The 25268-nt window shown below is 36.4% G+C and overlaps 1 protein-coding gene across 9 annotated transcripts in view; it reads left to right on the forward strand.

Annotated features, from left to right (window-relative positions):
- Nucleotides 1-25268, forward strand: part of ADAM22 (ADAM metallopeptidase domain 22) — a 239367-nt gene that overhangs the window by 199719 nt on the left and 14380 nt on the right. Inside the window, exons 24-30 of one of the 9 annotated variants that reach the window (XM_042248675.2) lie at nucleotides 1624-1738; nucleotides 4838-4928; nucleotides 8043-8060; nucleotides 14694-14888; nucleotides 17188-17288; nucleotides 17637-17703; nucleotides 19911-20021. In XM_042248675.2, the coding sequence (XP_042104609.1) occupies nucleotides 1624-1738; nucleotides 4838-4928; nucleotides 8043-8060; nucleotides 14694-14888; nucleotides 17188-17288; nucleotides 17637-17703; nucleotides 19911-20021 (698 nt within the window). Of the gene's footprint in view, nucleotides 1-1623; nucleotides 1739-4837; nucleotides 4929-8042; nucleotides 8061-14693; nucleotides 14889-17187; nucleotides 17289-17636; nucleotides 17708-19910; nucleotides 20022-22237; nucleotides 22325-25268 lie in introns of those variants that run through there. The other 8 variants (XM_042248676.2, XM_042248677.2, XM_042248678.2 and 5 more) reach the window with 8 other exon arrangements.

Consider the following 25268-nt stretch of genomic DNA (forward strand, 5'->3'; position numbering starts at 1 on the left):
GGCTCTGGTCCCTAGGGTCACAAAAGGTTAGACACAACTGAAGCAACTTAGCACACATGCACACACAAATGAGTGATAGACACAAGCAAATCAGGTGGCAAATAGGATCCAATTGTTTATAATAATTATGCATAATACAGAAAGGTTATATCCTATGTGTTTTTAACTTATAGTGACTCAACATTGTATTGTGACAACAATTAAAATGGGAAATACAGTAGATATTCTCTTATACTCTACATCATGTAGGTTAAGAGTGTGGGCTGGAACCAGACAGTTTGAGTGTGAAATCCAGCTCTCCTCTTTACTAACTGGGTGAGATTGGGCAAATTAGTTAGCCTCTCTGTGTTTCACTCTATTCTTATAAAGTGGGACTAATAATATTGCCTAGGATGCAGGATTGTTGTGAAGAATCAATGAATTAACACCTGCAACTGATACGTAATACTTAGGTCGATCCCTGTGACACAGTGAATATTCAGTAATGTCAGCTGTGACTGTGTTTATTATGACCATTGTACAACAGTGTCACTATCCTTGTCACTGTATCACTGGTGCTGCTGCATGATATGGAAACATACTTGGAGAAACCAGTTGACCTGATTATTGACCTGATCTGTTGAAAAGATGGTGGGTGAAGTGGGGTCTCAAACTCAGGCCTTTTTTTTTTTCCTTCCTGCATATTTGTTAATCTGCAGAAAGTTGCTAATCTGAATTCATTTGAAATCTGCAATTTGTTGATCATATGTACAGTACAGTTAAATCTGCATGTATGTTGTCATGTGGCACATTCAAGCAGACAAAAATGAGAAACCCAGCCCATCAAACCTGAGTCCTGAAGAACTTCTCTGATCTTAACCCTAACTAAATTCTCTCCTACTTCTCATTCCTTTCAAAGTTGCTTTGAATAATAAGATTTTAGAACAGAAACATAGGTTCTGCTTCCTGAATATATAAGTGAAGATTATTGTCTGATAATTTTTAAAAATGTGGTGCCAGTTTATGTGAATTTTTCCCCTAGGCTTTATTTGAGGGACTTCTCAGTTTCCATGACCCCTGAGATAGCTAAGCTCTGGAGCTTGGGTTGAGGTGCCCAGGTTATGGTTTTGTGAAGCTTTCTTCTCAGACCACTGCAAAGCCTCAGGCCTCCCCTCTTCTTTGTCAGATTTCCCTTTATCTTATCTGCTTCCTAAAAGATGAATACAATTTTGTTATAAAGACCCTTTCTTTAGAAGAAGAAAACTTTGTATTGAATAATTGGAAAATGATTGTAACTCTGCTTAGTCTGTTAAAATCTCCCTCCTAAAACTTGGGTTAACAAAATTCAACTTGATCATCGATTTTTTTTTTTTTTCAACTTGATCATCGATTTTTGTGTAAGAAATGTAAATTCTCTTTTAAACTTTGTTGTTTGCTCTCTAGAAAATATTTTTTGAGCAAGATAATTAGTAAGTAATTAGAAATAGGAAGAAAGTACCAATAAATGTCCAGTCCCTTCTAATTCTAGGCATACAATTATTAGAAATTAATACAATTCATTTTGATTTTTAAAAATTAATGTTTATTTTGCATGCCTCTGTACCTAAGAGTTAGTGTTGATTTTAGATTGATTTTGGATTTCAGGTTTGCAGTAATGAGCTGAAGTGTGTGTGTAACAGACACTGGGTAGGTGAAGATTGCAGCACTTACTTCCCTTACAATGATGATGCAAAAGCTGGAATTACTCTGTCTGGCAATGGTAGGTACTTACTTTGGTCCCATTATGTTGTCTTTATGCACAAGGAAAGAGAAAACTGCCCTTCCTAAGCTTTGTTTGGATTATTTTTATATAATTCAAATATAAGTTAAATCCACGTAATAATGAATTACAAGGTACAACTGGGGCCCTCATTATGAAACCGATTATTTCCATTATCGTGTAATATGAAATATGGAATATAACTTAGTCTATTGATTTAGCCATATCTTGTTCTATATCAGACTGATATTTTCCAAGTATTGTACTTATTTGGAGCTGACAACAAATCCTAGCATCTTTTTTAAATATAATTTGATTTTTATTTATTGGCTCTGCTGGGTCTTTGTTGCTGTGCATGGGCTTTCTCTAATTGTGCTCAGCGGGGGTTACTCTCCAGTTGCAGAGTGTGGGCTTCTCGTTGTGGTGGCTTCTCTTGTTGCAGAGCACGAGCTCTAGAACATAGGCTCAATAGTTGTTGTGAAGAGGCTTAGTTGCTCCGTGGCTTATAGAATCTTCCTGGACCAGGGATCAAACCTGTGTCTTCTGCACTGGCAGGCAGATTCCTTACCACTGGGCCACCAGGGAACCCCTAGTATTTCTTTTAAATGAAGAAAGTTTCCAAAATTTTTAAGTGTATTATTTTATACTTTATGCTTTTTATATACTGGGACTAAGTAAATGAGGAAAAATTTGAATTTATTTTTAAAATATTTTGTTAACTTTAATATTCTCTCTTAAAGAACCACATCTATATTAAACTCCAGTTCTGTAGCCTCTACTGTGGGTAATTCTAGAAGTAGTAACCTTGGCCAAGGTGCCTGGAAGGGGTTTGACATGGATAAGAAGCAGCAGGTGTAGTTCAAAAAGCAAGAGTGGCCCAAATTGAGAAGTAGAAATTAAATGCAGATAGTGGAAAGAAAACATATATTGAAGATGAATGTCCCTTTTTAAACTATTTTTATCATTTAGTTATTGAGTATTCTTCTGCATAAAATAATGTTCAAGTCCTGAAGTCCATTCAGCTCCAAACAATGAGAAAATTATTATTTTTATTCTAATCATCCATACAGGTTAAACGTATTAGTCAATGTGACTTTCATAATAAAACTCACAGAGTGATTAGGATTTTGGCATCTTCAAAATCCTAAGTCTTAGTGATGGTTGTGGGGCTGGTTCCTGCACTTAATGCAGAAAGAAGCCTCTTCAGATCTGTGGATTTAACTGGCTTGTCAAAAGTCATACTATTACTTAGAAGTAATCAGGACTAGCATTTGAGTTTATTGTTGTTGTTGAGATGCTCAGTCATGACTGACTCTGTGACCCATGGGCTACAGCATGCCAGGCTTCCCTGTCCTTCATTATCTCCCATAGTTTGCTCAAACTCATGTCCATTGAGTCACTGATGCCATCCAACCATCTCATTCTCTGTCGCCCCTTTCTCCTCCTGCCCTCCTTCCCAGGGTCTATTGATCCCTGTTGAATTTCTGGAGCTTTCCCCATGGCTCAGTGGGTAAAGAATCTGCCTGCAATGCAGAAGATACAGGAGATGCTGGTTCAGTCCCTGGGTTGGGAAGATCCCCTGAGGGAGGAAATGGCAACCCCAGCATTCTTACCTGAAAAATTTCTTGGACAGAGGAGCCTGGCAAGCTAGTTAAAAGGATTGGAAACAGTCAGACATGACTGAGTGACTAAGCACTCACGCATGTTAAATCTCTGGAAAGAAAGGAAGGGGAGATGGGCTAGGTCTTAGAGTGGGAAAATCCCAGGGCTCCAGGGGTCCTCTGGTATCTGCACCCTCTATCCCACAGATGACTGGGGCAGGGTGGAGTCAGCCAGTCTCCTGGATGTCTGAGCCCCGCTGTCCCATGTGACTCCTGAGGGCTCCCCGATAGAGAGGCTGCCACTCCGTCATGGGGAATTGGAATCTGTTCCAGTCATCCATGATTACGGCCTTTGATTCCTCAGGAGTGCAGCAGACAAAGAGCTAACTAAGCTGCCTGTGGTGAGAGCGCTATGATTCAACATGGGGTATAAGTCTTTATCAACCAAACAGGTCATCTGAGCCAGGAGCCAGGCACCAGGCGCCAGGCAGGCCTCCAGCCTGCGTTTTTTGCTCTTGGGCTTTTACTAGTGCTTGTTGTCCAGTCCTTTGACTCACTGGGCCCCTTTCACTGCTGAGATCCCTTAAGAATTGCATCGCAGCCTGTCTGACCGCTGTTGCTGCCGGACACAACAGCACCATTACCCGGTCCTTACCTCCAGCCCTGCCCTGGCCCCCTGCCAGTCAGGTGCATCCTCGCTCTCACAGGTCATCAGCACCAGTCTCCAGCTCACCTGACTCTGTACTTTCCATTGTTTTTCCCAGATACCACAGTCATTATTGGCAAGACTGGGAACTACAGTCTTTCATCATGTAAACCACCTGACCATCTGTAGCCATGTTATCTCCTTTTAGAAGCTTATATTTACACAGACAAAATATCACACAAAATAAGGACCTTATATTGGTTGTGAAGATGGAGTGACAAGAACAATAACATTTCTAGAATTTCTAGGGAAGAGGTTGGAGTCCAAAATATGATTTCTAAGTATTCCTCCCCAGGGGTATTGTGCTATATAGTGATACTCCTGTCTTCTCCTTATCTTTATTTTTTATTTTAGTTCAATGACCTCATTATATTTTCCAGAAAATACATGGGAAATTAAACCATTCAAAATGCACTTGGACAAGAATTAAAAGGGAACATACACAAATAATTATTTTTCAAAAAACAATTGATTGAATTGCTAAGTTATGGTTGATTTCTCTTCCCTTAAAAATACCTACTTTTAATTTCAAGATATATAGGAATATAAAATCATTGTCATATGCCTGAAACTGATATAGTGTTTTGTCACAATTATATCTGAATACATAAATAAAATTTGGGAAAAAGCTTCTCTAAAATTAAAACTATATAAAGGAAAAAATGCTCACTTTTTAAAACAAATGTTATTAGCGTGATGATCTTTAATCTGGAGAATAAAGTTCCTGGAAGAATTTTATATCAAAATTTCAGCTGTATTCACTGATCTTCATTGTTTCTTTTCTCCCCCCAGGTGTTGCTGGTACCAATATTATAATAGGCATAATTGCTGGCACCATTTTAGTGCTGGCCCTCATATTAGGAATCACTGCATGGGGCTATAAGTAAGTGAAATGGCTCAGTATATTACTGTCAAAGTGTACTTTAAAATATTTATCTAAATGATTCTAGAAATTTTTGTATCATTGGATAAATAAACCTGCAGTGAAAATCAGTCTGGTTCAGTATTCAATCCATGATGATCCTTGGCATGATTAGAGGTAACAATAATTAATCATTTTTAAAATTTTGAGATTAACTCCCATCTATTCGAAAAATACAGAATTTATTTTAAAACCATTACATGAAATAAAATCAGTCTAAATCGTGTCTCATACAAAGGCTGTGTTGGTTGGCTCTTTAGTGATACAGATTCTCTTGACTTAAACCTATTCCCCCACATCTAGGCAAGATAGTGTATTAGAGAGCATAGAGTTTAGTAACAAGGGTGATATCAACAAGATCAAGAGCAGGATCTGCTCCTTAGTGCTTCCTGCTAAGAGCAGGGATCCTGCCAAGAGCCAAACCTCTCCCCAACCAATGTGAAGAAGACATTTTTATTTGTTATATATGTGAGTGTTTTGTGGGAAGGAAAAACTCTTCAGAGACGTGTTAAAATTAAAATTCAACTATTAGTTACAACTTTTAGAAACCTAATTCTTAAGCTTCAAAGTTCAGCTTACAATTCTTTGGTTCTATGTGTAAGATTTAAAAAGTTACACATTATGTAACTTTTGAATATTGGATCCCCTTAGCATTTAGCTAAGTAAATGACTTCACATTGCAGACTTTTTGTGTACTTAATGTGCGCATTCCCCTTATTAAGTACTTCAACTTATGATGTGAAAAGTTTCCTTAGTATTCAAATAACTTATGTTTAATAAAATAAAACTTAAATGAACCAAACTTTTTTGACTAGGCATTGACTAGCATAGTGTATATAATCATTTGTTATTACTATTATCACTGCCTGACGTGGTTTTAATCCAACTGAATTAAAAGACACCTCTTTAAACTAGTATATGGGTCTTGCTGGCTGTGAGGTCAAAACATTGAAGTTATTTTGGCTGAAAAGAGAGAGTAATTAGTTGACAGCCAGGATAAACTTTCTATGTTGTGAATACTAAATGCAGAGAGACATTTGTGCAAGGCTGTGTTAACAGATAGCATAGACAGCAGGGTAAAGTTTAGCATAATGTAGTTAATATGGCCTAGCATAGTGTAGCAAATGCCTCTTTAATGTGCAGATCGTTTGGCACTTTGCATGCTTATATTTGCACCAGCTGATTTCAGCATAATTTGGAGTATAAAATTATATGTCTGAAAGAAAGGCTTTTCTGTACATATATTGTTTGAGCTCTCCTTATACCTAAGGTGAATTAGCCCTATCTTGGCGTCACACTATTTCCTTGACTTCCCTTGTGGAAGGCTCATGTAGTAGTTGCCACCACAACCACTGCTATTTTGAAGTAGCTCAGTGATTTCATTTGGTCATGCGAGAGGGAAAGCAAAACTGTTAGTTCTGTTAGTTTTCTGCCACCTACTGATGCAAACTGATATTTCATGTTTACAATCTTGGAAAAAAATTACCCTTTCAAAAATTTGAAACCTGAACATCTAATCCTACTGCTAATGAAATTATCTGTGTCTGTTTACTTTACTGATTAGAATGAAAAATACTTCTTTCTGTATATCATTTCTTATTTTTATGAAATTTAAGTGGTTTCACTTTTTTGTTTCTGAATATATGTACTTTGCAGAATCTTGTTCATATACAGTATTCTCTTCACAAATAATTTGAACCCGAATGATGAAAGTTTTGTTACTACATTTATTCAGAATTTGTATAAAAATAGAATAAGGATGTAGAAATGCACAGTCATTAAATTCATGAATATGCTGTTTCATGTATTCTATTTAAAATGCCAAGCGAGTTTAGGACTTGAGAATTCATTTTCTCATTAATCCTTCCAATTAAACTTTCTATGCCTTCTCCAAGTCTTGGGGTAATAGAAGGAATAGGAAATGAGGAATACTCATTTGTAACTGGTGGGTCACTCAGGTAATCAAATTGAGGGGATAAAAAGTAGAACATGTTGAACTGAAACATTTTGGCTTATTTTTCTCCCATATATGATAGTTTCAGGAATGAAAAATATTAAATATCAAATTGGCACTTTTACCCTCATGAGCTCATTATTAAGAAAGATGCCCAGAGAATTCATGGAATAGATTGGTAGGTAAAAGTGCTACAAACAAAATCTATACAGCAACATTAGCCTTGATCTTGGAAGGAGGAGCCTACCTGTTAGTTGCTTGACCTTCCAACAAGTCTTCAAAATACTGACAGCTAGTTAGGTCAGGATAGAAATTTTGAAATTAGCTTGTTTTATTTAAAAATTAAAAATTATTGGCACCTCCTTACCGCAGTCTCTAGAACACATTTTTGTTTCAGAACGATTTATTCTGAAACTCATGCAATTTTATTTTAGGAGACTTTAAACAAAGTATCACCACTGTTGCTTTCAGTGAAACTTCAGTGAGTAAGTAGTGATGACATGGGAGGTCCATAACAGCTGTGAATGCTCATTCCATCATACACAAAATGTTCTGATGTACATTTATGTTTTCATATTTGAAATTCTTAGGATGAGCTCTAGTTTGTGGCATATATTCCAAAAAGAATGAATTATAATTTTTATTTGCATGAAAACACATTTAATGTATATAAGTAACTTGACTAGTTTCCTTATTTAAATCAATGTGCATGTCTGAAAACCTATATTTGAAATAAAGTTGACTTTAGGACATTACTAAATGTTTAATATGATACAGTTGAAACAATTACTTTTTAATAACTGAAGCTTTATGCTGTTAAACAATGGTTACTTGAAAATGTTATCACTAACCCTTTGGTGTCATTTCTTCAAAAGATGAAGTGAAATTTGTGTATGTGAGTGAGTGTGTGTGTGTGTGTGTGTGTGTGTGTGTGTGTGTGTGTGTGTGAGGCAGAGAGAGAGAGAGGGGGAGACTGTGTTTTTGATCTTCATTTTAATTCTGCAATTAAAAATTCTAGTGGAGATCTTTCATCAAATGCTTTTATGTTTAGTGATTTCTCTTAATGTATTTTTTTAGGTAACTAATTCTTTCTCTCTCTCTCTCTTCTTGTCCATAAAAAGAAACTATCGAGAGCAGAGGTATGTGATAAGAATAATCTGAAAAAATAACTGAAAACCGAAAGGTTTAAATCTTGTTATCATCTTTGGAATTCATACATACTGTTATAAATTAAGTTTACTTTTGTTTTTATGTTGTAGTGGTCATAAACTAATCTTGATTTTTCATGGCCTTGAAATGATCATTTTAGTACTGTTGCTGTGGAATGTGTTAGTTTAAAATAGATCTATCGTTATTTAGTTTTAATGGTTTTGTCATCCAACAAAACTATAATTAGTCATTCTTATTTGTGTTACTTTTATAGTAATATATATTTAGAAGTTGATTTTTTCCTACTTAAAATTCCTGTATGTTAAGGTGTCACCATTGTTTACATTAGTTGATTGGTTTTTCTTCACATTTATAACACTTCTTGCCCAATGATTTCTAAAGGAATTTATTTTTAGTGATTGTTGTTATTTTATTAACTTTCATTAATAAATGATAAAATTTATATAGGCATAGTTTTGTGATCAGGAGAGCATCTTGGCATTTGAGGAGTCTGTTTTATCTCTGCGTAAGAAAATTATTTTTTTACAGATAATTGTACAGGTTTTGAAAGAAATGATTTGCATAGTAATAATCTCTGATTGCCTACTGCACTATTTTTTTTTTCAATAAAAAGCCCCATAATGTCAGGCACTCTGTTCATATAACCTTAAAATCTATGTTTAGCCAGCAGTGTCTAAAGAGATAAAGCATTTATGTAGTTGGGTAAAACTTGCCTATTTTTTCTAAATCTAAATTAGCCCATGTTGAGGTACACTCCTCACTTTTCACATTTAAAAACTTATAATTGCTATTAACTATTGATACCAAAAAATTAAAATACACTGGAAATTGACCATCTAAGACCACATCATATAGTACTAGTTTTGTACTCAAGATGCCTATGCAGGCTCCTAACTTCCCACAATTGTAGGAAATGTCTGAGGCAGATTAGAAATAAGATGCAATAAATGTGACACTTTATCAGACCCTCACCACAGCTTTTATTTTATTTTTCACCAACTAGAATTTTAAACTTTGTTCTGTTTTCCTTCTATGTTATAATTTTAAATCTGTATAAGGTTTTAGCCATAAGTGGTACCCACAGGGTACCCATTGAGATCCTGACCAGTTAGCCATTGATATTAGAAAATAATGACCTTGCTCTGGAGTCACTGACTTCTATCATTAATGGAGAAAGTAAAACTGAAACAAAATTATTTAAATAAAGAAAATAGACTTCTTCGTGACATGTTTTAAACTCTGTGTCCAAAAAACACTGAAGAAGAGCCAAAGCTATTTATGTTTTCTGATGGGTAGATGTTGATCAGTTATACCAGAAATGTAAGTTTGATGGCTTTCACCAGTGAAAAATAAAATCATACTGCAAAGATCAAAAACTGGTGATTTAGCTCCATTTCTGTAAGAATTAAGTCTGTAGTGTAATTTAATGTTGCTGACTATTTGAAAAGGAAAGCACAGTGTCATAAATACGTAACATAAGCAAAATTGTTATGGTGTGCTCTAAAACGTGTTCTCACCAGGGGTATTCTCCAGAATAAAGGAATTGTCCACATTACAAAAACAAATGGTAAATATGTAAACCTGAGCACTAGTTTCTTATTCTAACTCAATATATACATAGGTACAGTTAAGAAAATTTTTGTTAGAAATCTCTTTTTTGTGCCTGATGTAATTTCATGCCTCCTGGTAATCCTGGGAGTATTATCAGTATATGATGAATACTGAGTCACCATTTCATCAATCTGGACACTCTTTGAAGTCTAGTTCATATTTTGAGAGTTGTCACTTTTCAGCAGATACTATTTTTTAAATATATTTTAGCACAAATTTTATTTATTTTTGCCCTTATGATTGCCTGTAGCTAATGAATCTTAGAGTTATATGAAAAAAGTGAAGTCGCTCAGTCATGTCCGACTCTTTGCAACCCCATGGACTGTAGACTGACCAGGCTCCTCTTGTCCATGGGATTTTCCAGGTATTATATAGGGTTATATAATAATTGTTAAAATGGAGAAGCTGCAAGGAATGAACTTTAGATCAGGAAGTCCTCCTTCTGAAGGACTGTCTTTTATTAGAATGTATCTTAGTGGTTATAGAAACGGTGATAAGACCAATGGACCAAAGCCTACATAAGGAAATTTACAATCATGTGAAAATATCTGAAGATATTCCAATAAAGATATGCCCAATTCCAAAGGATGCCAGGGAATAGAAATAAAAAATTTGAGTTGCGTTTAAATTAAGTTTTGCTCTGAAGTTCCATGGTGGGAAGACCAATCAAGAATGAATCAGAAATCTACCTGCTAGCATGTGGTCTTGGGAAATCACTTAAACTTTCCCCAATTCCAAATGCAGACAAAGTTCTTTGTAATCTGTGAAGCTTTCTAGTAAGGAAAGTTATTGATATGTGGTCTCTGAAGACTTTGTGTTTCTCTAATCCTCAGATGAAAGAGATAGGTAGGTATGGTTGTCCTTAAAGAGAAAGGCAGCATTCCTGACATGAGTGAGGCCCACACATCCTGGTGTGAACGCATTGGTGAACATACAGCTTTGCTTTGACACTAAATACATATTAAGTATGTAGCCAGTTATGAGATTCTTTAATTAATGATACGATGGCTCAGAAATGCCAAACTCAGCATAACTTTCAAATGACTGGAAATGTCAGGCAAGTAATTCAGTGAAGAAACCTGATAACCTGGTAAATTGTCCCACCAGAGAATGTGTCCCCCAGGTTTTCTTTATATTGAAGGAATGTGTGATAGGTTTAATTTCACATCTGGCAAAAAAATTAGAAGCAAGCCCTTTTTTTCTTTTTCTTTTTGTTTATAAGCTGCCTGATAAAAGATAGAAACCCCATTCTGGGAGACAGAACTTCATACATAAATTATATCACTTTAGATCTGCCAGGGTTGGTAACTTCCCTGGCAGTCCAGTGCAGGGGGCGAGGTTAGATCCCTGGCTGGGGAACTAGGATTCCAAGTGCTGTGAATATGGCAAAAATAAATAAATATAAGTCTGCCAGTGTCATCTTGTGAAGGGTAGAGCCATGGGACTGAGGAGCCAAGGAGAATTCTCAGATATCGTCTAGTTAGAAGGATGACTATTGATAATTTTCTTTAAAATCTCCAGGAAGGAAGCCTTCCATCTATTTTTCAGTTGATGCTATTGTTTCTATTTTAGCATAATTGCTTTAGGAGTTAGCAGCTGTATACTTTGCAATAAGAATCAGAAGTTTGAATTTTAGTTTTCAGGCAGTTTTGCAAATAGCAATAGAATAAACTTGGATTTATAAAGCATCCTTATTCAGGTGCAATTAAACTTGGATTTAATTCAAGTTAAATTGAATTCATTAAACTTGGATTTATAAAGCATCCTTATTCACGTGCAATATTCTTTTGTCTGAAATGAACATACATTGTTGAACATACATAATATGAATCAGAATAAATAATTAGTTCATATCTTCCTGATCCATACCTTAAGCAGAAACCCCCTTCCCCATTTCTTTTCTCTCTCTTACCTGTTTTAGCCACTTTACTTTCTGCTTGTAAACCTCCCTCCTTTTTTTCCCTAAGACTTTCTTAGCTTTTTAGTTTTTTTAATATTATTATAGTGATATTCATGCATCTGTCAATGTGACGTAGTACACAGTACACAACATTTCTTCAGACAGCAATGTGACAATTCCAATAGCAGACAGCCCGGACACCAACAAAGCTTTGGAAAAGTGCCTCCTTCAGTCTTAAGGTTAAGACTTAATTTTTTTCATTGTGATCTTATTTTGAGTATGTGTAAGGATTATTAAGTTAAATATTATGGTTCAGCAGACCCTTTAAGGAAAGACCAGATTTCTCTTATAACACGAATCTTTTTTGAGGAAAAATAATTTAGCTAAATAAGTTTTATTTTCTTTTGGTTATTATTTATAGAAAAATTCATTTACATGTCTGAAATATTTGCTTGTGATGTGGGAAATTTGAGGTAATTTTTCCATTATAAAACTTAGTACTGATCAGGCCACCTAATTCCAAAATTCTATGAAACTGGTAAAATTTAGGAAGAAAAGCATAAAGACTAGAAAAACACATTCAGATTTAATACATTTAAAGCTATCACTTACTTGGTCATTTATGGTCTTTTATAACAAATGATGAAGTAGTATTTTATTGATCATAGGGACCTGATATATTCTCTTATCTTCACTAAAGATTAATCAGGAGAAGTAGGTTTATAATAATATATAATTGGATATTGAAAAAAGAATAAATTTCTGGATAGTGAAGGCTGTTAAATAGTATTAAAAGATCTTTAACAAAGCCTATCATCTGTTATTATTAACATTTTTATGCATTTACTGTGTGAAGGAGTTATATGCATTCTTTGTGGAATTTTAAGAATGAAGTGTAATTTCTTTATTTCGAAGACTTCATGGTGGAGATAGAGAAGAGTCTAGTTTGCCTGGGATGATAAAAGCAAAGCCATGCCCCTCAAAGTTCACTGCACTTAAACTTTCCTTTCAACCCTTTGACTGAAGCCCATAGTTTATGACGTGTGTAGCATTTAGGATGTTTGTGTGCAGCGTAAAAGATGAACATGGACTGCAGAGAAATGACACTGAAGGATTTGTAAACGATGCTTAGCTAAACAACAGGCAAAACCATTGAGCCCCATCCATTGTGAAAAGCAGTCCATTTAAGCCTGCAGTCTGAGATAAGTGAACCCTTGGTAAATGCCTGAATGCCAGAACCATGTAAAGAAAGAGTAATTTGGGTGCAAAGTCAAGTAAAGTCACAACTTGTATTTATTTGCTTTGAATTTGCTTCCCGAGTAGCTCAGCTGGTAAAGAATCCACTTGCAATGCAGAAGACCCTGGTTTGATTCTGGGTCAGGAAGATCCCCTGGAGAAGGGATAGGCTACCCACTCCAGTATTCTTGGCCTTCCCTGGTGGCTCAGTTGGAAAAGAATCCGCCTGCAGTGCAGGAGATCTGGGTTAGATCCCTGGGTTGGGAATATTCCCTGGAGGAGGGCATGGCAACCCCCTCTAGTATTCTTGCCTAGAGAATTCCCATGGACAGAGGAGCCTGGCGGGATACAATCCATGGGGTTGCAAAGGGTCAGACACGACAGAGCAAGTATAAATTTGAATTTAGTGAGGCACAGCTCATCAGCTTATAAAAATTATCATTAAGGGTAACAGTGACAAAAATGACTTGTTAACCATAAAGATTATTATTGGAAATGTAATGTTAATGGGATGTTCTTTGGCATTCTTTTATAAGTATTGATATGCTACAAAAGGCAATTTTCCTACCTGAGGCAACTTACAAAACTTTGATTATTTTTATTTTCAAAAAATTGATAGAGCATTTTACTGACAGGAAGCAAGACAGAAAATATGATTCCAGACAGTTAAAGATCTCTTCCATAAACAGATATATCATTTGTGTTATTAACAGTATAAATATAGGAATTACATGTCTTTTCTATAAAATTAATGTTTCATAATATACTGGGAAAAATATTATATTTATGATCTAAAGTCACAAATATTTTGAAAGAATATGTATCAAAGAATTATATTAATCCTACATACAAATCTAATGAGAAATTTGATTTCCTTAAAGGGGAGATAGATCACACAAGTTAATATAGGTGCTTTATGTCAGTTGTAAAATTTTATTAGCCATGCCTGTCTGTGGGGTCATGCACTGGCAAAAAATCAGATTCTATCTAAAGTTTTCTACCCTGTTCCCTTAGCAGAAATAATAAAAATATGTTCCAATCTCAGTTAATTCAGAATCAGAGCGAATGGAGTCGGTAATAGTGCAGCCTATGTAGATTTTCCCTTGTTGGAGATAAAGAATTGAGGTCATCCACCAGCCACCTATAAGTATCTTTCTATAGTGTCAACAAGAATTCCATTATTTTTCAACTGTTTCTTCCTTTTGCTAAATTATCTTCCTTTACGTATTCTAGTGTGCAGTTAATAGAATTACATTTTTGATTGACATTTGAATCTCTTTTGATTTCTTTATATTTCTGCTAAATGAATAGTGAGGCCCCAGATTGAATAGAGAATTCAAATAATTTATTTGGATTAAATTATAGAACAGTTTAGAAATCAATCAGTTCTTTTAAGGCCAAATTAAGATCACATTTATAGTATTTAGAAATTACAAATAGTTTACACATCACAGTGAAAAAAAGGATACCTTATCTGGGCAAGGACTGTCTGTCTTGATATGTCTCCTTCAGCACCAGGGTTTTTTTTTTTGTTTGTTTGTTTTTAAAGACAAAATGGCAATTAACATCTCTAAGAGTAATGAAGTTACAGTGAAAAACCTCATCGTTTCATATTTTTCCCCTGAAGCAAGGGTATATTCATCCAGATTGTAAAGACTTCAGTGATTGCATTTCCGACCTCTACAATTAGAATGACTTTAACTTGTCACATTTATTAATAATCTTACATGTTGTTATAGATTTGATTCATGTAGATCATTATCCCTACCTCTTTTTTCCTAAAATAATATTTGTATATGTCTGTGTTCATGTGTGTGTCTTGTTTTCTGACTTTGAAATGTTTATTATGCCTTAGACAGTTACCCCAGGGAGATTATGTAAAAAAGCCTGGAGATGGCGACTCTTTTTATAGCGACATTCCTCCTGGAGTCAGCACAAACTCAGCATCTAGTTCTAAGAAGAGGTCTGCTTTTCTGTCGCATTTTCAGATTTCTACCTGTTCCATCACACATTATTCCATTAGTCAGAACATTTCATTATTTTGCAGCAGGTTTGATTACTTCTTCCTTCTTTCTTGAATGTTAAAAATAGTATCCTTTGTTCTTTGATTACTCTACTTCAAAATGCCATATGCTCAGAACCAGTGGTTTAACAAATCAGGCCAGAAAACCAAACAAAAGAAAACTAAGCAAATAACAACCCTAAGTCTATATAGAAACTCCAGGGTTTTTCAATCTTGCTCTTCTACTGCTTCAGAAACTACACATAGTATTTTATTGTATTTTAAATGGTGAGCTTTATGTCATGTTTGGTAGTCAAAGAAAAAGGTTACTGTCACGCTTCAGTAAAAGCAGTTGTTAAAATAAATTGGTAATATAAATGCTGCATTGAATTTTTTAATTTTAAATTTATCAAAGCTAAGCTTGCTGTGAAAAAACAATTGCTTCTCTGTGAATCATATATTTGAATATTATGATTTTGCCTTTCATTCCTGGAATGATTAATTCTAGACTTTATAATTTAGAGCTGGTTGCCAAATTAATTTAAGCATTTTTAATATTTAAGTTGTATAGCAGTCCAGATGGGGTTAATATATTATTTATATGTCTTAAACTTGAAGGCTGTATTCTGCTCTATGGTCTTAAGGTATATAAGACCATTTAAAATTCTGCATGCTTTATAAATGCTTAATAAAATAAGCTGACAGAAGAAATAAATAGAATGTTTTAGGAAATGAGACCTTCATTCCCATTGAAAAAAACTTAAATATTCCTCTGGAAGATTTTCTTTAAAATTGTTGGTAGGGCTGTAATGTATACTTTGGGCACAGTAGTTCCTTTATAGACTGAAAGGGAAATTGCTAGTCTATTGAGAAGAAACATGATCTCTTCTGGAGTTCTAAATAGAGTAATCTGCAAAAATTCTGCAGAGGATCTCACTCTTTATAAACATCAGGAAAAAAAATTGAAGGAACTAGTGAGATTTGGGAACTGCTGTGGAACTGTTCTCTGCATAAAGGATTGTTTTTACTCAGATAGCATAGCTTAAATCTAGAAGTTAAATTATTAGTCTTTGCATAAGGAGTACAATTCTATAGAAGGATGTTCAAGCATTTTATTCTTTTAATTCACTGGGTACTTTTTAGCTAAGAGAATAATCTTTTCTTAAAATCCTCACAGTATATATTTTCTTGATCAAATATTTAATTTTAAATCAAATCACATGGTAAATAAATGTAGAAATCAATAGATTCCAGGAGAATTTCTATTGTTCATTTGTACAAAATAGGAGTTACTTTATACTTAGCAAATGATGGTAAAAAATCTAGGGAATTACATAATAATTGTTCTGAGTTCCATTTATTTTCATTCATTAGTAGAAGGTTCCTTTTAAAATAGATGTTTTTAGTGATTAACTGGAATGATATATGGAAAAGATTTAAATTACAGCACTATTTTCTAAAGTACTTCAAGAAGAGCTTAAAATATTGATTTGAATCTTTACCAGATTTTAGCTAAATCTCAATGGGTTTTGACTTTTAAACAGTTAAATATTGTACCAAATTATGTGATTCCTCCTAAGTATATGCAGATTGTCAAAATGCTTTTCTTATGTGGTTCAAGGTAGGTGTGTAAATTTTGCTTCTTGTAGACAATTCATTTAAAGATGGTAGGACACGAAGAGCAGAAGGGCTTAATGGTACATGGACTTTATGAGAGAAAGCTCCATGATAAACATCTGACTCAATTCAGTTATTGAATAGTTAACCAACAGTACCGCATTTGGGAGGGGGGGGGTGCATATTAGTGGAGAAAAATGCCAATTCTCAGAAAATAATTTTATTGTTTAAGAAAACTTAAATATTAGGTTTTGGTAAAGATTAATCTTTGATAAAGGTTAACCAGGTTCAATTGAGCAATTCTTATTGAAATCTCTTGGAAGTCCATGTTCTCATAATACTTGAATGGAAGCCATTGCTTTACAATTAAGAAACATCTATGGTGGGACCCCATTATAACTCTTGCTGCATGGATTATGTAACTGAAATACATAGTGTATTTGCTCTGTGTGGTTCTTGGGAATGTAATTGGCTTGCACAGTATCCTGATCCTTTTCAATTACAAACTCTTGTAATGGGGTTCCATTGTATTTGACTTTTCTTAAATTGAATGTTGTGTAATTCTGCCTTCTTCATGAAGACTTTCATGTTTTCTTCATTCTTTCATTTCAGATTTTTTTCTTTCTTGATTTATTTTAATGCTCAGTAATGCTTAGAAATGTTGCTTACTGATTTCAAAACATTCATTTGATTATATTTTTGAACAGTATATACACATTTTCAATTTCAGGTCAAATGGACTTTCTCATTCTTGGAGTGAAAGGATTCCAGACACAAAACATATTTCAGACATCTGTGAAAATGGACGACCTCGGAGTAACTCTTGGCAAGGTATAGGGCAGCATTCTGAACCCATCTGTCCACATAACCTTAATTCTATATTGTATGGTGCCTGGTTGTAAAGACTTGTTCTTTTTCATTAGTTCTTCAGCTCTTCTTCCAACAAAGAGGAGGACATTTCTTATGAGAGAATCCCGTTCTTTTTTCTTGGTTGGGAAATGATGGGATTTGGTAGCACCAGTGCACTGGGTACATGAGAAGGCTGCACAGTGCTCTGAAGTCCTTTGTTCTGGGCTGGTGCTGTTGTGAATTGCATTCACTTGAAATACAGTGTAATTAAACACACAGAAATTGGTTTTTTTTTAATATTCAAATCTAGCCATAAATCATCTTTTTCAGGTAACCTGGGAGGCAACAGAAAGAAAATCAGAGGCAAAAGATTTAGACCTCGGTCTAATTCAACTGAGTAAGTCTGAACCTCTAATGGAAAAAGACCCTGCAAGGTCTTGTGCAATTAGTGTGAAATGTTACTTAACCTGATCATCAAAGAACTGTAAACCATGCCTCTGGGTCTTGGTTTTATCTTTTTAATCCTTTTATTTATTGATTTATTTATTTTGCTGTTTTAAAATTAACCATGGCTTTTCTCTTTTACATAGGCATCTCCGCAACTGTGCCCATACCAATACCCCCTGATAGTGGGGGGTCTCACCCTCGCTGCAGGCTTTGTCCTCCAGTAACCTGCCATTGTGGTGTTTTGGTTCCGTTTGAAGGGAATTTTGATAACATTCCTTTCTTCTCATCGCCCGGGGTCCAGCCATTTCAGAGGGGTCACCTTTCCTCTCCCCGATATTCACACAGCCTAGAAGCATCAGGCGGAAGTTTCCACTGTACTAGAGCATGAGAGCTGCTCGCAGTGTGAAACCGCCGCTCCCAGGGCTTCATGGCCATCTAAGCATTCTCTCAGACTACTGGAATATGGGTCCCTTTAAAATTTTCCTTCTGAGGACATTTAAAAGGTTATTTCCCTAAACTTGCTCTTTAACGGAATCATTGTCACTGAATGCAACACTGTATTTAAAATGATAGCCATATTTTTTTTTAAGTCGGATGGGGTTAGCAGTTACATCTAGAGTCATTTATAATGAGGTAAACACCATACACTTTTCAAATTTGTCTCTCCACTTAAGAAAAATCAAGCAAAACCAAGCTTCTTGAAATCTTTATCTCGCATCATGGAATAAAACACATCCTTAGTTTTCTTCTGGACCTTGCCACCTGGTTTTAATTAACCATCCTTTTTGGACCTACCTAATTTTTTTTTTTTTTTCACTTATTTCTCACTGCAGTGTTAGTGATTATTCCCTGGATCTCTATTGCTTCTTCATGCCTTAATACTTAAAAAATCTGAATAGCAGATATTTGTTCACTGCCTGTCAGAAACTCATGTTAGCTTTTCCATCATATACCCTACCTTTTTCAGTCCAGGACAATAACATTGCCCTGAAATTTGGAGCTTCCTGCTGATGGTATTGTCTTGTAAGTGGCTTGTCAGTTTACTAGAGGATATGTTACCTTAGCAACAATAAATAGGTTCCAGTGATACCATTGCATGGTCCAGAATGGCATCATAGAACTCCATCACAAATAACTAATGTGTTAGAGTTTATCTTATACATTCCCAAAGCGCTTGGATGCTTTAGGGCTCATCATGGATAAACTCTTGGAATGTTTGATTTGTTTTGCATGAGGTCACCTGGTAAGAGCTTCTTAGCTTATCTCAGTTGCTCACAAGAGTACAGGTAAACTGCTGGATTGTTCTTCAGGACTTCCTTTGTGTAACTGTATAGTGCTTTAACAGTATTTACTGTAACAAGGCTTTGAAAACTCCTAAGTGAACAACAACCAAATATCCAATATTGTATTAAAACTATGAGTTTAGGACCCAAGGAATACTTGGTGTTTAGTGACATTTTCTAGCAAATCACTTATTTTTCAAAAATTATTTATCACGCAACAAATATTATGATACTGTAGACAGCCCTTGAGAAATCTTGCCTGTGAGATAATTACTACATTTAATAAGTCATCATAATGGAGTCATCATTATGAAGAAGTATTAAGGATGCTCTCAGATTTTTCAGACTTTCAGATTTGGTTACATGACCCATATAAGCTAAATGGAACCAAGTTTGTGAAGCTGACCACTTCTCACATTCTCATATACCTTGTTGTACAGACACTAAGTTTTGTTTTATTTTTCTTAAAAGAAATCCTAACACATAACATGTCAGGAATTATGTCAACAGTTTTTTTTAAATACTTCCCATGTTTATTAAATAATTGCAATTGCATCTGATATAACTATCATTTGTGTGATTTATAAGAGGAGCAGTATGACCACAAACATATCTTTTAAATTTTTTTTAGGTTAAGAGTTACTATCAGGTCCATTATTTCAACATTCCCTTTAGTATCTGATCATCCCAAAGGATGATGAAACATGAGTTCATTAAAGAAACTGCACCACAAATGCATACTGTGCTATAAAAAGTCCTTGTTTATCGTATTGTTCTTCCACTCAAAGCTTTTGCATCATCCTCACTGTTGTACATGATGTAAAAACAAAAGGTTTTTGGCTTAGACTTTGTATTATATATTGTGTTTTTACAGGAGGGAGCCCCAAGCACCTGAGCCTGGGCACTCCCTCGCCCAGACAGTCCCATCCCAAGGCATAAGCTCAGGGGGCTCTGACAGCCCCCAGACAGGGAGTCTGGATCACAGGTCAGTCTCCACCCGCCCCGTCATTCTGGGCTGCCACTTAATCTCCCTCCAAGTCCCTTCCTTGGCTGAGAGCAGAGTCATTTGATCTCTGACTGACCCCCAACGTCTGCTCAGAGGTGCTCCTGGTCCAGCCAGTACCGGCTAATTTTCCTCTGCCTTTCCATTCTGGAGAACACAAAGGGCTCTCCTATCCTGTTGAATGCTTTTTTTTTTTTGCATGTTGCGCTACAAGCCAAGTCAAGCTACGTAGGCAGATGCATCTCAATGTGATGAAATCTCATCACTGTAGCCAGCATGACCTAGAGATTATTAGGAAGCCCACTGTGAAGACACTTTCATAGGCACATCCCCTGAGGGAATCTCGATTGAGAGCTCTCTTCAGTGACCTAGCGTGAAGTGATCACAGCTTTCTGAGATGCTCCCTGACACGGAGAGAAAGGCCTGACATATGCAAATCAGGCCACATGGCTGTAGGTTTCTTGGAACAGCCATGGCTGTTCCTTGGAGCTTCTAAGATTGACAGTGAAAGGAACACATGTCTCCTCCTGGAAGTGGCCGACTGCCCGTGGGTGACTCAGTTTGCTGTGCGGCTATGTTTCACCCAGTAACAGCTGCATGGGCTTTTTCTACAGTTTTCCCCAGGCCAGAGCATTCACTGGCCTTTATGTGTGGCTGCACTTGCTTTTTGACTTTTTTCTTTTTGTTCAGAGTCTTAGTAGAAATTTTTATGCAAGTTTTAATTGGCTATCTATGTCAAAAGCACAAGTTGGCAATGATTGTGGCTAAAGGCAAAAAGAAGTGTGAGTTGTGCCCAAGTCGGACACTATCTTAGCAAAAATGGTCTTGTAAGCATGAAAAGCAAGCAAGCCCTTCCCTCAGAAGGGAACTGACGATGTTATTTTGTAGTGTACATTGGTAATTACTAAAAAGGAAAGGGAAACTTGAGGGAAAGCACAATGGAAATATAATCTAATATTGTTTATATAACTGTGGAAATGTATCTTGATTTAAATGTATCTACAAAAAAAACCCCAAAAAAACAAAAAACTAAATATGGAGGCAAGAAGCAAACTTTAACCACAAAAAAAGCAGTGTATTTTATAATTTCCCCTGGTTTGTTTTGAAATAACTAAACATTTTACTGAGCTTAAATCTTCATTGTCTGTGGTATCTCTGGAAGTTACCTTTTAAATGAGAAATCTCAGTGTAAAACTTCCAAATTCTTCTGTGACTGAATTTGTTGAATCTTTATGTATTTGACAAGGGCATATTCTAAGAGGGTGTGTTTTTGCTTGGCTCCCAGGGTTAAAAATCAAAAGAAACTCTGGAAAAAATATAAAAACTCTTGCACTCATAATTTTACTGCCTTTAACATCTTCCTTTGTGCAGTAATTCTGATGGAGACTTTGTCAGATCCGTCAGGAAAATGTTAGCTAAGGTCATTATTATCCTCTGACAGTCACTCACCCAGTGATCAGATACTCAGAAGGCAGCTTCTGAGGCATTTCCTACTGGAAACATGAACGTGAAGTGCACAAAGGGGAGGAAGGATGGAATGGCAGCTGCACCTAAGTTACCAAACCCACCTCAAGATCATGGAGGCCTACTGGGTCCATACTGTGTGTTGGGGCTCCAGGATCAGAAGAGTGGGACCCTTTCTGCTCATTATAGAGCCAGCTGGATCACCTTTCTCCTAAACCCCAGCTTGGGATCTGCTCTCAGGAATGAGACAGAAGCCATGTAAAATCTTTCCTTTCATACTGGAAAGAGAGCTTGGCTTCTTTTAATTGTTCTTGGGATGTTATATTCTGAAACACCAGGTTGGAATTGCAGCCATCTGAGTATTGTCAAAAAGGCCCATTATCATTTGAAAGCCAAGGAGACAAATGAGTGGTGGACTGGAAAAAGCCTTTGGAGGTGGGGCAGCTGACATTACTCTGAAAGAGAGTTTCTGATTCACTTTGGGAAACCACTGGAAAGGCTTTCCCTGAAAGGGTGAATATATGCTAAAATGCCTTGAGCCTTCTTGTAGCTGAGTTAATTGTCATGTTGTTGTACAGACTGCCTCATAATCACCCAGCATCCATCCTGGTTTATTTGCCATAGTCACTTGCATTTAGAGGGTGAAGAAGAACATCCTTGCTAAGCTTGTGCTGTGTATTTTCAGATTTTCTATCTTGTTCTGCTTTCTTTGTTCCTTCCATTGCTTTCTGCAGGTATTTAAACCCATGGTTCAAAAGAGACTATAATGTAGCTAAGTGGGTAGAAGATGTGAATAAAAACACTGAAGGACCATACTTTAGGTATTTTATAAATTAATTTTATATCCTTTTCAAACTCTCCCAGCACATACAAATACTGTTGTGTGACTGGTTTTCTATCTTGTATCTCCCAATACAAGTTCCCATAGGTGGAAAAGGTTCTTGTTTATTTGCTGCCTTTTGACCTCTGTTTTTGGCTTCATGAGCAAGTCTAGTTCTTTTCTGAATGTTTCAAATGAACATATTTGAAAGGGTTGCCATTTAGTGCATGTCCCTATCACCATCTTCAGCTTTTTAGTAGCTTTCTCTTCGTGTTATGCTATGTACTGTTCTATGGGCATGAAGCATACTTTCCACTAATAAAGAAGCACTATTAACCTGAACAATTTAATTTCTAGAACCTAGCAGTTTCATAATGCATTTTTCCTACTTACTGCCTTAAGAGTGCATAGTACATACAAAGACTCAAGGAAAAACATGAAACGGAACGAAATGAAATGTAGTGGAATTTTACTTTCAGTAAAAACAATTATTTGATGGAACTTGAAAATTATTGAGACACTGTTGACCACAAGAGAGAGTATGGAATGTGATGAGGCTTTGTTTGTTCGGTACAGCCATTTGCCACCAGAGAAAAGCTGTGCTGAGAAGGGTGTTAAGGATTCTCAAAAAAGCCTCTAAGGAATTTTTTATTCCAGTAAGAATGTTATTGTCTAACCCTTCAGGTAGAACCAAGAAAAAGGTCAGAAACACGATCTTGGTTCACAAAAAGCAGACAGAGTATTCCTCTATATTGAAAACTAGCAAATTTACTCAATTCACTGCAGCTCAGTTAACATTAGAGGTCAGCGAGAATTTCCAAGAGCTCCTAATGGCATTTTTTCTCTCTTTACAATATCAAACTGATTTCCTGGATGTACACATATGCTTTAAATCTGACAACTTTGTGGACAACTAATGTAAAGAAGCAATATAGACTCAATTACTACCTCTTCGGAGCATAACTTCAACAGTTAGCTTTCAGATTCCTTATTGCCATGACTTGGATCAGCATTGATCAGATATCAAAATATGTATGTGTTTCCAACTCTCAGCACCCATACAAGGTGGACTTTCTCTTCCAGTGTACCATTTAGTTTAGACATGTATAGTTTGAGAAAATGATTAGACCAACCTGCATTTTAATTTGATCCATACATTTGCATATAACTCAAGGAAAGCATAACCCTGCTTGCTCACAAAAATATCTCCTGCTTTTATACCCCATCTTCCCCCTTCTTCCCTGCCCCTCTGCTAATACCACTTTCCCACTGAACTTCATACACATACACTCACATTCAAACATCCCACCTCACCTGTAGCTCCCAAGATGGCCAGCGTCAGGAAGACAGGTAAGATGATTTTGAATGTTATCTGGAATCTTGGCTCACCTGCGGTCCTACTTCTCCTTTCTATTTTCCTCAGGCTTGTGGGCAGATTATAACTTGTATCAGCCATGGAACCAAAACACAGTAATACAGTGACTTTGATCCCATATGGGGTAGGGCTTACATGACCTAAATGGTCTTAGCATGTTTGTAACACTGATTTGTGAAATGGTACTCCGGAAGAGTTGATTCACCTCCCCTGGGTGAGCTGAGTAGTTTATGTGGCTCCCAGAGCAGAGTTCACATTTCTTAAAATCAGCACCCAGGTCTGCCCAGAAGCTACATGAGTAAATGCAATTTGGATGGGGGAATGCTTCAGCTTCCCCTGTTGCACGTGCAAAGCTGCAAGGGCAATGGTAGAGGGTTCCTTTATCTCCTCTCATGATGAGACGTTGGTCCCTACAGTGGATAGTCATATGAAGAATTCCGTATTAAATACATATGTATGTTTAAAGGCTAGATAAAATTTAGTGGAGTGTTATAAGTTAACTGTCATATGGGGGTTAATAAGGGTTATGGCTGTAAGACCTGAAAGTCAACACAGAATTTTTGTGGAAGTGGTAAATAATTGAGATGTTTCAGGGCTTGGAACATGTGATACTAACACAACAGAGTGAATTTCATCCACTGTCCGTCCACACCAAGCCTCACATAGGAGACCCAAAGGCTTATGCTTTGCCAACCCTATGCTTAAGCTCAGGTCTGCTTCGTCTGCCGCCAGGTCATTCATTCAGGATTACCTGCCAAAACCACCAATGAGGGCAAAGGTCACTTTATTAATCACCCATGTGGTGTGGGGCTTGTGGCATCCTTATCAAAATGCAGTGGGGACTCTCTCTGACTACAGCAAACTGGTCCAAAAGACAGTCCAGCACTGAAAAAAGAAAAGTGGTATCTATATAACTCTGAAGAGCAAAGCCTATGTAGGAAGATTTTGAGTAATCAGACTGCCTTGCTTGGGCTCCCTTACCCAGTTCTTATATGACAGTATTTGTTCAAATTATTGTCAGTATATATTCAGATCATCACAAAGGAGCAGGTGGGGTCACAGTGAGCGCATTGTCTTTTCACAGCTAGATCCTGGGAGCAGTTCTGCTGGCGACAGTGCTTTACCCGCTCTTGGAAGGTTTCCTTGGTGTTGTGTATTATCCACTTGGTCACTCACTTCATCCGTGGTTTGCTAGTTCTTTTCCATGATCTTGTGGAAATGTAATAACTCTGGAAAGAAACTAATGATAACAACTGTCATGTATTGGGTGCCTGCATTGTTCCTTTATTTCTCGCTACATCATGAGATGCAGGCATTCTTATTTCCCTTCTGTGTATAGAGAACACTGAGACAGAAGAGTAACTCGAGGTGACACAGCTAGTGTGTGTCAGAATCCGAACTACGAGCCTGGCTCTGACTCCGAGGCTGCTCTTTTTCTATCATACTATTTCCATCTGTTCTTTTTCCATACTACTATGACATTTGCATATGAACACAGCCAGGTGAATTAAGGGGTGGGCATGTGCCCCACGTGTGTGTGACTGGTTTTTGCCTGTTCTGAGGGACAGAA

This window comes from Ovis aries, chromosome 4 (assembly GCF_016772045.2).
Source record: "Ovis aries strain OAR_USU_Benz2616 breed Rambouillet chromosome 4, ARS-UI_Ramb_v3.0, whole genome shotgun sequence".
In the NCBI taxonomy this organism is placed as follows: Eukaryota; Metazoa; Chordata; class Mammalia; order Artiodactyla; family Bovidae; genus Ovis; species Ovis aries.